The sequence below is a fragment of the Thalia democratica genome, chromosome 6 (assembly GCF_965202585.1).
Source record: "Thalia democratica chromosome 6, ktThaDemo2.hap1.1, whole genome shotgun sequence".
NCBI lineage: Eukaryota > Metazoa > Chordata > Thaliacea > Salpida > Salpidae > Thalia > Thalia democratica.
In genome coordinates, this window is record NC_139170.1 from 44,491,132 (window position 1) to 44,504,630 (window position 13,499).

The window sequence follows — 13,499 nt, forward strand, 5'->3', positions numbered from 1 at the left end:
AATGCAATTAATATGGTGTTTTCATTTGTTTTTTTATAGTTTTGAATTTTGAATGATATAGAGTTAGTCAACCAGAACGATTCCTCATGAAATAAATATAAATTGCATTAAGTTTCTCATATATGGAAGTGCAATCATGCGTAAAATAGCTATATAAACTACAGTACAGAGAAAATTTGTGGAGATTCAATTTAAAAGCTTTCAGTAGACAGCTAGTGTGACTATTTAGTTCCATTTTTTTAACTTGTTGTTGGTTAGATTGTTTTAATATAAAATCTTCATTTGAAAAATATATTTTTTGTACTTAAAGTTTTAGTTAAATCTTGTTTTAGTTTATACAGTTTATATATGTTTTATTTTAGACTTACTTTGTGTGTTAAAGTTTTAAGTTTTCCATTTAAATAAATTCTATAGTAAATTCTTTTTTTGTGGTAGATTCTTTATAATAAAGCATAACTACTAATATCTGTGCCTACCTTGTGTAAAGTAGCCCAAACTATTGTTTAATATTAGTTATGTTTAAGTTAAATTATGGTTAATGCTATGGATGTAAACTTTATTATATATATATATGCACTTTGTACATATATAACTGTCAAAGACCACAAAAAGAATTTTTTCACACACCCTATATATATATATATATATATATATATATATATATATGTTTATAACCATATAATTTTCTTAAATATTATAAGGTTGTATCAATAAAACCTACATTAAATTGTAGGTTGACCATAGTGTATTCTAATCTTGCACTGTAACCCGTAATGATGAAAAATAAACTAATCTTATTATTACTTAAGTTAATATTAAACAATACTTATGGCAACTCTATATAAAACCAGGCATGAAAATAAATGAAGATATAGTAACCACTGCAAACACTAAAAATATAAACACCAAGTAAAATATAAATTTACAAAACTTTATGCTTTATAATTACCTTAAATGTTAAGAGAATATACTTTAAGAATGTATAAATTAAATATTAAATTTAATTACTTACAATTTGAATCAAAAAACTGATTATAAAAAATTACATTGTTACAAAAATAACATTACAATAAACAACAAAAATAAAAAAGTCTACATTTTTAGAGGAGCCAATCGTCTAGAATAAAATCATGCTTCAGCTGGTAAAAGTTTTTATGTGGCTGTAATACTGTAAAGCAAACTTGCATCAGTAAACTTGTGAATGCTCTTTACTTTCTCCTTATCTGAACTATATCAACATTTCATCAGTAAAACACTCTTTCTTTTTAACGCTTAGATAAACAAGGAATTTAACTCAAAACTTCCCATTAAACTTAAGCAGTTACCAAATACAGTTTGGTATCATGTTACATCAAATAGCAGTCTTTTTATTTTGCAACTCCTAGCTATGTATTTGGTTTATTATAAATCGCACACTAGTTATAGTATTTTTTTTCCTTAATTTTTGTTTGAGTATAATGTCCCATTTTTTTATTATAATAGTTTTTCAATATTTATGTTCTATTACTAGTATTTTATACTACTTTTTTATTTCATTTATAAATTTATAAAATCTTCAAGGTTTCCATTTTGTTTAAAGAGTGCAAATTTGAAAAACACAGTATTATTAAAAGTATTTTTATTTCATAATTGGAACTAATTTCAGACAAAAATTAATAACTTTTTTAGAATAAAGTTGTATTCTAGCAGAATTTTACTCCAAAATCAGTTGTAGTTAAAAGATATAAGAATAAAAAACTAGATTTTAATATAAAAAAAAGTTTTTGAAATCAAAATAGTTTAAATTTTCTGAATAAGTTCTTCTAATGGTTTAAGTAATAACATTATGAGCGTGTTAGTATGTCAAAAAGTTATTATTAGCTTTATTGCTTACAAAAGTTAAGTAAAAGATGTGTTACAACTGAAAACATTACAACAGTAAGGAAAAAAAACTATTTTAGTCATATGTATGTATATAGTTTATTAGATAGGTACGATTTTAAAAATGCTGGTACATTTGTTTCATAAAGCTAAATGCCTTAATCATCAGCTAGTTCAATTTATAATAACAAGCACTTTACTAAACAGAGATGAAAAAGTTATACAAAAAAAACAAATAACAATATGACGTAATTATGTGCATTATAAAAATTCGGTACAAAAATTGATCTTACCATCTAACTAATCAATCAACTAAAAATTCACAAAAACCAGAATTTTGTGACTACAAAATACTTCAAAATTTAATGTATTTAAAGAGGAGCTTTTCATATTTCGACAAGACGACATGTATTCACTCCTCTTCCCGAATTTTTGTAATGCAAAATGTTACGTCATACTATTTTTTATTTTTTTGTATAACTTTTGCATCTCTGTTTAGAAAAGTGTTTGTTATTATAAATTGAATTAGCTGATGATTAAAGCGTTTTGATTTATGAAACATATTTACTAATATTTTAAAATCGTATTTTTCTAATAAACTATTTAAAAGCCCTTCAATGGGCTCTGTAGAAGGTGTTCAAGTTTTAATAACAACCTTATTTTATATGTATATATATAATTTATTAGTAAAATGCAATTTTGAAATTCCCGAGCATATGTTTCATAAAGACAAAAAAGATTTCTTTAATCTTAAGTTGGTTCAATTTGAATAAAAAAGAACTAAGGTAAACAGAGATGCAAAAGTTTGGCAGAAAAAAGCAAAAACAAAATGATATAAGAATTGTTTATTGTACATACATTTTAAATACCTGTTTACAAAAGTGCTTTTTATTTTAAATTTAGCCAGCTGAAGATTAAAGACAATTTCTTTTTTTCTTTGTTAAACGTATGTTTTGGAATCTTTAAAATTCGCATTTTGCTAGTAAATTATATAAATGCTTTTTAAGTGAGCTCGGTAGAAAGTGATAAAGTTTAAATAATCACCTTATTTTCTATATATATATATAATTTATTATGAAAATACAATTTAAAAAATTCTAGAACATATTTTTCATAAAGACAAAAAAAAGGTTTTATTTAATATTTAACTACAAATTAATTAAATAAACAATTATTTAAAAGCTCTCCAAGTTGGCTCTGCAGAAAGTAATTAAGTTTAAAATATCACCTTATTATATATATATATATATATACCTTTTTAATTGAATAACTTTTAAAATTAATAAACTATAAAAGTTATCAAATTAAAAAAAAATCAGGTTGAGTAAAAACTGTTAGATAAAGATGAATAACAAAATTAAAGCTTTAAGGACGAAAACAACCAAATGTTCTGTTGGTCAAAATCTCGTTATTTTGTCTAAAGAAAACTGTGGAAAAAATTTTGGGTACAAGTCTTTTGAAAAATTAAAATCAACAAAAAAATCAGGTTTGAAATTAGCAATATACATAATATATTGAATGTCATTATATATTAAAATTAGCAATATACATAATATATTGAATGTCATATAAGTTTCAATAAAAAAAATAAAAAAACAAAACAGTTATATTCTTTTAAATCCTCTAAATTTAATCCTATTTCTATATTAAAAACTTTAAAATATATTTAAAAAAAGTTTGTTTATTTCATCTTTTAAAATATATGTACTGTTTGGACAATAGGTAAAACAAAGACATACTAAAGAAGTTGTTTTTACTATTTTAATAATAACTTAAGTTAATTTAAAAAACAGCTTGAAACTTTGTACACAAGTTCCAACACCACTAAGTTTAAACACAAGTTTAATATTTTTTAGTGAATACCAGACAAAACGATTTGAACCTCTGCTCATTTCTGAAGTTAAGCAAGATCTTGCTTACGGAAGATCTCCAAAGTTACCTGAGAAAAGGAATAAACTTTCGCAATGTGCTTGTTTTGCTCAAAGTAACAAAACTTTTTCACTTACCCACACTCTCCAAGGAACTTTCAAGTAACGTTGAACGCTTGTTCGCGATTGTCGCTGGAACCAGTAGCTTCTTGGAGCTGGACTTTGCACTCTTATCGAAAATTCTCGGAAGCCCTCAACTGAATGTCACGTCGGAGCTGGAGGTGTTCGATGCGGCAAGTTGCTGGCTGAGCCACGACGCCTCGTCACGTGGCAAGCATGCGAAAGATCTTTTGCTTAGAGTTCGCCTTCCTTTGCTCTCACAGTACGCTTTGGAGCACCTTTTGAAAAGATCCTCGCCGATTTCGCAAGACAGTGAATGCATCGCTATATTGGAAGGGGAGATGAAGATAAAGAAAGGTTCATCACGATACGAGCCTAGGGTTGGCTGCACGAGCAGATACTGTGATCAAAATATGTTTAATTTACTGATTTGCGGTGGCCGCGAAAAGTTTCCAAGACCAGTTTCCAGAAAAGTAAAAGAAATTTCCGGGAAAGACTTTAATTCTTTCAAATTTCTCACGTCAATGAGAACGGAGAGATCATTTTCACTGGCAGTGTGCTCAAAAGCAGATGTTTATGTGTTTGGTGGTTATGGAGAAAATCACGAAATGATAAAATCCGTAGAAAAATATTCAATAGCAAGAAACACGTGGGAAGATGTAGCTGAAATGAGTGGAGATGTCAACGAGTTTTGTGGTTGCGCTTTCACAGACAAAATATTCATCATCGGAGCGACTGGAGGAGATTCTTGTTCACAGCTCGACACCAGAGACACCACGTGGACAGAAGTTGCCAGGACTAACGAAGCCCGAGAATGCGCTGCATGCGCCGTGTTTGAAGAAAAAATTGTTTTGTGCGGGGGAACTGGAAGAACGATTCTACACACTGTAGAATCTTACGACGTGTTTTCTGATGAGTGGACTCCAATGCCTGCTATGAACCAGGGTAACTTTTGTCACAGTTTAGTTGCAGTTAAAAGCAAGCTGTTCGTAATTGGAACTGAAGCTTGCGAGGTCTATGACAGCACCTGCAGGAGGTTCACTCTTCTTGAATCCTACTCAGAACGAGTTTCATGTTTTTACACAGCGATGGCGATCGGTCATAAAATTTATGCTTTTAATGACAGTGAGAAGTATGCAATTTGTTATGATACCGTTACAGATGTGTGGACTGAAAAATTATACAAACTACCAAAGCTTGGTCTGGGATTTAGTAGTGTAAAAATGCCTGTTTGTCTTGATATATTGTCTTAAAACATTAAAACCGATAAAGTTATAAAATTATTTTGTTGATAAGTTGTTTTAACTATCATTAATAAATACGGTTTGTTTTTAGTTTAGATTTTAATTAGTTCGATATCTTTTCAACTTAATTATTAGACGTTTTAGTTGTGCTTAACATTACACTTTGCATAACTTTTAAATTTGCTATTTTAGTATAAAAAGGGTAAATTTACAACTCATTGTAACCTAAAAAGATATTGTTTAATAATTGTTTTGATTAATTTGGTACTACATACTTACCTTTTCATAAAAACAACAGTAAAATTACTATAATATGATAAATTTTTAAGACTTTGTAATATTTCAAAAGTTTTTATGTTAGAATTTTACACTCTGTAAATATATAAAACTATATCAAAAATCTACAAATTTTGGATGTTAATATTTCAAAATCAACTTAACGTTTTTTGAAGTCATTTAAGTGCTATATCTTCAGCAAAAGTTATTAGCAGTTAATTGTTGTTTGCTAAAGAATAATCATAAAAAGTAATTTAAACATAAGAAAGCTACACTGAAAATTGAAAATTTTTTAAAACTAATTTGTATTTATTTGTATATAAACAAAAACTAAACATAAATTAGTTTAGTTTGAAAACCAAATAATTATTTAGAAACAAAGTCTTAAACAGATTCAATTAATAGCAATTTACAAAAAATGTTCTGAATAATTATTTATTCGGTTTTTTATATAAAAAATATAAATCATAAAAAAATAAAATGTTAAACAATTTTAGTAAATTGATAAAAGTATTAAAAATTTTTTCATTAAATTAAAAAAACATAACATCCTATAGGTTAGTGTAGTATTATAAATTATAAGTAATAACTTATCTCTTTATTTTTTTTACTTAATAATGTTATTAGTTTTATTTTAAATACTAAACTTGTTTGTATTTAGAATTATTTTTGATACGGCCTCAAATAAAAACTAAGGTTAAATATGTCTTATACTTTTATCGAACCTTTTTTTCGTCCAAGACTTGTGACTAGCTTTTAATGTTGTATAAAGCTATCTATTTAAAAATTTTACAATACTCAGCGGAAATTTATTTTATCTGTAACCCACGGTACTACAAATAAAAATATTTTATTTTATTTAAAAAAAAGCAACTTACAAGTAAACTTTTCATTATTATGAAGTTGCTTTTACAGTTTAAATAAAATAAATTCTTTCTGGTGAAACTTTTCTAAAGCCTAATATTTTTACCTTCATTCTTATCCAAAATATATCTTAAATATCGTTTTTATTTTAAAAAATCGGTTTCTTAAAACACAAACAAGTTTTATTTTTTAGTATATAAGTTTTTTACATATTTAATATTTTAAGGCTTAACAATATATTAAAATAATCTCTTTGTACCTAAGGTAATAAAATTATGGTCATTAATTAACTTATTATTTATATTGTTTCCATTATTTTGTTAGATTTTTTAATCACAAATAGTACGATTAATAGTTATTTTAACCGAAAATGTATCAAAACCAGCTTTAGAACATATAAAAAGATAAAAACAATTACTTTTTTTTAGTTTTATTACTCTTCAAAACTTTTGTGCACAATTTGAAAACTACATAAAAATATTAGCCTAGAGAATAGATACAAAAAACTAAATGTCAAATTGAAAGGGACACGCCAATGTTTTATAAAAAGTCTATAAAAAAAATTAAATATATTCTTAATACTAAGCTGTCCTTTACAACTACATTATTTGTACTAAATACCTTAGTAATGCAGTTACAAAAAATTGTATCTTTGTACTAAATGTATTGCTCTCTTTTTTAATTAAAATCGTACAGTTATAAAAACAACAGTGAAAACTGGTTAAATAAGAAAACTTTTGCTTTGCTTCCTTAAAAAAATTTTTAACTTACTATAAAACCAATACATAAAAGTAGACAGAAAAGTTATATGATTTTCCAGAGTTTTGTTTGGAAAGAATTTAAGTAAAAATCCAATCTATTTTCGTTCATATCATACCTTAAAAAACTCGAAACTTTTATTTTTCTTTTTAATATTTTGTTGATTAGTTGTTTTAACTACCATTATTAGATGCAATACGTTTTTTAAGTTAATATTTTACATTAAATAAATATTTGATTAGTTCACTAGTGCTGATCACAGTACCAAAAATGTTGGTTGTTTTCAGCTGAACAATTGTATTTATATAATATAGTAAGATGTAAAAAAGATTTTATCTCTTTAATATCCAATAATTAGTTATTAATATTGTTTTTTTTTTATGTTGTAAATAAAAATATAGTATTAACCAATTGGGTTTAATGTGTTTTTCATAAATAAAATGTGAAAAAAATTGTTTTAAATATCATTTATATGATAAATCAATATAATTAAAAACCTTCAAAAGAAAATACAAGATAATATCATATACCACAAAGCCATATAACATATATTGTACCTGGATAACTTGATAATTTATTTTGTTTAAATGATTGTAAGTGTTTTAAAGCAACAACCTAACACTTTGTTTTTTGTTACAGATAAAAAAAAGCTGATAACATTTATAAAAAAATATAGAGTCGGTTAAGATTTGTGTAAATTTTATTATAAGCTTAAGTTAACTTAGTATTTAAGCTAAAACATCTTACAAAACATTCACATTGTGTTAAATATTTATGTTTGTTTGCAATAAACTTTTAATTATAAACACGGTCTTATAGAAATAATAGTAAAAAGTTTTGATAGAGAACTTATATTAAGTTTTAGTATAAAACTATTTTTTAAACAGTCATTTTTTTTGTTTTGTTATAAGTTATTTTATGATTAATTTAAATGCTATGTTAAGTCTGTCAAATTTAAAACAGCTAAATTTAATTTGGTACTTTTTTTGTGGATTAATTACATAAATATATTTAGATCTCAAATATTTCGTTTTAATAAGTTTAATGTCATGTACAAGACATAAAAATGTATCGGTAATGCATGACTCTATAACCAAATGGTTTTCAACAGGTTCTTAACCAAACTTTTTGAGCGATTATTTCCGTTTAATAAACAATAACAGAAAAAAGTTTCAGTTTGTGTTTAATACTGAAATCGATTGCGAAGCGCGTATAAATATTTTTTCAGTTTAATGTGCGATCTCCTTGTATCTTATTTAAATTTAAAAGCTTTTTTTTAAATAAATATTTACAGAGAAAATTTTTTGTACAACTTGAACTGAAAAAGATACACTTAAATAAATGCATTTAGTGGTTGGCAGAAATCAAAATTAATTTTTATCATACAAATATTTATGCAAATTTTAAGTATTTTGTTACTTTATTCGAGAAAATATAAGTTTTTAAATTTAGTTTTTTAACAAATTAAGTTAAGATCATTTTATATACGCTTATAAAAGTATTCAAACAAGTAAAAAATAATTTGACAAAAACTATTACTACTACTGTTACTTACCAACAAACAAGTCAAGTTTATAAAAATTGATTGAACTTTTGTATTTACAGTAAAATTAAACAATTAACTTACAAGTTTGCATTTGTTAAATTATATGCTGTTTGAACTCGGGTGAAAATTACAACCTTAACAATATACGACTTAGAAATCAATATCTTTGTACAAACTAACTACAAAAGCTTAGGAAATATTTTAAACTGAATAAGAGATATACCGTGATTTAAAACTAAAATATTTAAACAACTGTCTTTAAATAAAAATAATACTCACATAAGTAAATTTAAACATACTTAATTTAGATAAAAGATACTTTAAACAAATTAAACTAAAATACAAACTTTGCAAAGTAAAAGTAGAGCTTGATGGTTTTTATTGTTGTCTTTTGGCGACTGAGTTCTAGCAATTTCCTGTATAATTAATAATTTAAATTTAGTATTTTCAAGCATCTCAAACTATTTAAATACTACTTACCGTATTGAAGTGAAAAGTTTTGTATAATTTATATAATTGTATATAACAGTTCAGTATTATTTAATTTTTTATTAAGATTTTATAATTTTTTTTGGTAGAAATCATACTTTTATTGTTTTAGTATATTTAAAAAAAGTACATTAAATTTTATCTAACAACTTAAGTTTGAAATTTAATTTAAAATCAACATAGTTTACCTATTGTTGCATCACTAGAATACTTTTTTCCCTTTTAAAAATTAATAAAAATTTTTAAAGTTCAGACAGAAAAAAAACCGCGCTGTTAATACTATAGAGTTTTTCAAAAAACTGAAGCTGCATTGTTAGCTAATAATTTTCAACTATTTTTAAAAATAATACAAAATGATACACAAAAGTAAATACTAATTCTGTATACTTTAGAGTTATAAAAACAAGAAACAAGTTTTAGTTTTTTTAGTGTTATTAAAAGTTAAGTAACTTTGATAAAATAAATGGCAAATTGATGTTTATACAATAATAAATATTTATAATAAAAAATTATATAAAATAACCGCTTGCAATGTCGATACACAAGAAAATATAATCAACAAATAAAAAAGTAGTTACTATTACTATCATCACCCGAGTGTTATAATAAAAGAAATAATGAATATAATAAACATTTAGCTTTAGGTAACAGTAATATTGGATAGTTTCTATCATCACAAACTACTTACATACAATAAAATATGTAAATATAAATAACAAACAATTAACTTTCATGAAGGTAAAACACTAATATCTACAACAAATAAAGGTTTTGATAAAACAACTTGTTTATAACTTCTCGGATATCTTATATAACATAGGTACTAAAAGTGTAAGTAAAATAAGGTATTTAATAATGATGTGCCAAATTTATATATTTTATAATTTTTTCAAGTGTTTTTTATAAATATTTGCTTTAAACAACATTTATACTCTGTTGTTAAATAAATTCAATGGTAGAAATTTCTTAAAACTGTTCAAACACTAGGTACAAATTACTTTATTTTTTATTTGTTTTTAAAACGTTTAAACTAAAACTTGCGCTTAAGTGTTTTAAATTATTTTATGAACAAACATTAATTTATATAAAACATGTAGCTAACTTTTTTTCTGACTATAACTTTCTTATTTCACATCTGTATATTAAAGTAATGAACTATAAGTTGCTTAATTTGTTTATAAAACAATTCATGTTAAATCTTGATCACGAAAATACCTAACTATAGTGCAGGGGTCGGCAGGCAATTGGTGGTCGCGGGCCAAATTTCAAGTTTCCAAAGTCTTCGCGGGCCGCAGTTTTAGTTTTAGTGACATTTGTATAATCTTATGGTTTTAGTTTTAGTCACACTAAAGAAAAGTTTTACTTTTATTCACCTTTTTGTTTAAAATGACTTTTAGCTATACATAGAATGCCTAATCAAAATAATATTCATTAGATTATGATTTACATTGACTAATATACTTTAATAAATATGTACTAATATTGTTAATAAAATATGTACTTTCATAAGCACTTAATAAGTTAAAATTAATACTTTTTTAATTTTACTTACAACCTAACTCTCTATAAAAACCTAACTTGAAAGAAAACTTATTGGTTACTTTTATACATTTGTTATATCATCAACACTTTTTTATATTTCTAAGAATATTTACTTCGAAAAAAGTTTTGCAAGTTAAATAATTTACACTCATTAAGAAATTTAGTAATTAGTTAACATAATAAAATTAATACCTGTTTGTATTCCAGAAAGCTATAACAAATGATTTAATTCTCAAATACTTTAATAAAATATTTTATTAGTAATTAGACTTTTTCATGGTTGCCACTTAAAAAGCGAAAATGTCTGAGATGTATCAAACCAGCTTAAATTTATTAAAATTTGAAAAAGCTAATAAATAGTTGTTAATCAAGCTTAAATACCTAGTAAAATATCATCATTATCAAAAAGTTCACAAAGTGCAAGAAAACAAAAAAACATGCAATTAGTAAACTACACAACAGTCATAAAAACTATTCTGAGAATTGGAAGTTTTCTTTAAAGTGTTTGAAATAAAAGCTTCACACACACCTGAGTTTTTAAGCTTTTAAAATAGCCTGTTTGTGTAGCAACCCAGTTAATATAAAGTTCACTACATAAAGAAATAGCAAAGGTTATTAACAGTAAATAAATTACATGCCAAAAATATATAAGTCAGCTGGAATGGACAATTAAGTTTCTTAAACAAGTTTTACAAAAGTATAAAATTTTATTGAGTCATGAGCGAGGTAGAATTTTTTTTTATTAAGCATGATAGCAATTCTTTATTTGCAATAAGAGTATTGCATTTAAAAATATTAATTGTAAAATATAAGACGAGCTACAAGAATAAAAAAGCGTTAGTTAGGAGTTATTGCGAGAAACAATATAAAAAAAATCATCAAAGTTATTTCCGACAAAGCACATTATTATCTTCAGTAACTACAGAATAATCAGAAAAAATTGCTAAGGCAAGTAAAAAAATAGCAAAATTTATTAACTAAAATGATATATCGTTTATAACTGAAAACTTTTATAAAGAATTGATGTTGGCGGTAATGAAAAACTTTTGTTTATTTCTTCAATGACAACATGAAATCGTGTTTAGGAAATGCATTAAGGATATAAAGTCGCTTAAATCAAATTAGGACATGAGAGCACTGATAGAAAAACTATTGCCCATCTGAGAATTTTTATTAGAGATTTTTTTACTAACTTTGACATTTTAGTAGAATTTCTTGATTTAGTTCCAACGCGAAGCACAACAATCGGTGAAATTTTTCAAGTAAAGGTGCAATGTACAAATACGGAGTTTTTGGAAGTACAATTCCTTCTTTTATTTTTAGTATAAAGTTTAATAAAATTAAAAAAAATGTCTTAAAACATTTATCATTATTAAAAAATACTGTTAAGCTACTATAATATATTTTTTAATAAAAAAACATTATTTGGTAATTTTTTTTTAGTCAAATCGAAATTTCATTACTTTAAATGTGAAAATTGTTTGAAATTCCAGGTTTTTTCAAAAATTCTCAATTCAAGTTTTTTTCTAGAATTTTTAACCGTAAATTTACAAATTCAAAGCTTTTCAAGGATTCAACTTTTTTGGTAACACTGATTGTTCATTCTTTAATGTACACAATAATATAAATAATAATTTGAATTATATTAGCTGCGAGACTTAAAATTTAACATATATTAAAACTTAAACTAACACTGTGGATTGAGCAAAACATACATCATAAGTTTAATTTGCCACTCTTTTAAGCAAAAAAGCCAGCCTGAGTCAACAAAAACATTCCTGATATTTTTGTTAACAAAAAGCAATTCTAGCCAAAAACTTAAAAAATGGCTTAGTTGGCCTGAGATTTGAAGTCTTCAAATAGTGATAGTCTGTGTGTGTGGCAATATTAAGTTGTTTATTTGCTTGAATTTGAACTTTTTTGACTAACAATGTACAATCTTTATAAATTTACCATCCCTATATCTAGTTTATAATAAATAGGTTGCTCCAAAAAACAGCAATTGTGTGTATTGATATGCAAGGCATAAAAATTAACTTAGCTTAAAAAAACAATGTTTGAAAAATGGAATGTATACCTAACAAAAACTATATTAACTTTTGTCATATATATTGTTTTAAATGTGCATGTACAAATTTAGATATGACATGTATAAATAAAAATGTTAGAAAAGTATGCATAAACTAAACTTAAACTGACTAAAGTATTAAATAAAAAGTGGTTTAAAATATGAGTATTTTTTAAAGATGTGTGTGCATAGAAAACTTATAAAAATTTAAAATGTGTCAAAACAAAAATCAAATGAACCTTATTTCTTATTACTATATTATTTTGAATGTTTTCACACTAAAATATAACATTTACAAATAAAAAAATTATAAAAGAAACTGAGGTATAAAAAATATTGAAAAAGAGTATCTAAGCTATAAAGAAATGACACTTTAGTTAATTACTGTGCATTACTTTTGTACAAAATGGAAAATGTTTGCATCTAGTTTATTTAATAACTAGGTATTATATAACCAAATTATTAAATCCAAGCACTCTTGACACTCTTTTTTCAGATAATTACTTACTGTTGTAAAAAAAAAGTAATAATGAAACTGAGAAACATATCCTGTTAGAACGCTAATCTGTCTTTTTCACATTTTTAAATTAAAGCAGTAATTTCTTAAAATTATTTTAAAATGTTATAAAGAGACTTAAAATCAAACTAATCAAATTAAGTCGAATTACCGAAAAATTTAACAAGAAATATAATTTTGGTCAGCGGGCCACATTTACATGCTCGCGGGCCACAAAATTTTCTTTCGCGGGCCGCATTCCATTCAAAAAAATAACATGCTCGCGGGCCGCAGATTTACCCTTCGCGGGCCGCAGTTTGCCGACCCCTGCTATAGTGGTTATGTTCGACAAAATAAGTAATAATTT

The 13,499-nt window shown here is 24.9% G+C and overlaps 1 protein-coding gene across 1 annotated transcript; it reads left to right on the forward strand.

Moving 5' to 3' along the window:
- Positions 1–3,204: 3,204 nt before the first annotated feature.
- LOC145839123 (kelch-like protein 38) lies at positions 3,205–5,101 on the forward strand. Its single transcript, XM_082946733.1, has 2 exons — positions 3,205–3,346; positions 3,717–5,101. Exons 1-2 carry the CDS (start codon positions 3,205–3,207, stop codon positions 5,099–5,101), a joined length of 1,527 nt encoding a protein of 508 aa, XP_082802859.1.
- Positions 5,102–13,499: the final 8,398 nt, after the last annotated feature.

Excerpts from the sequence above, each read along its gene's own strand:
- LOC145839123 (XM_082946733.1), top strand. The coding sequence starts at position 3,205 with ATGAATAACAAAATTAAAGCTTTAAGGACGAAAACAACCAAATGTTCT. Across the intron at positions 3,347-3,716 it reads AAAATCAACAAAAAAATCAG|TGAATACCAGACAAAACGAT; the intron begins GTTTGAAATTAG and ends AATATTTTTTAG.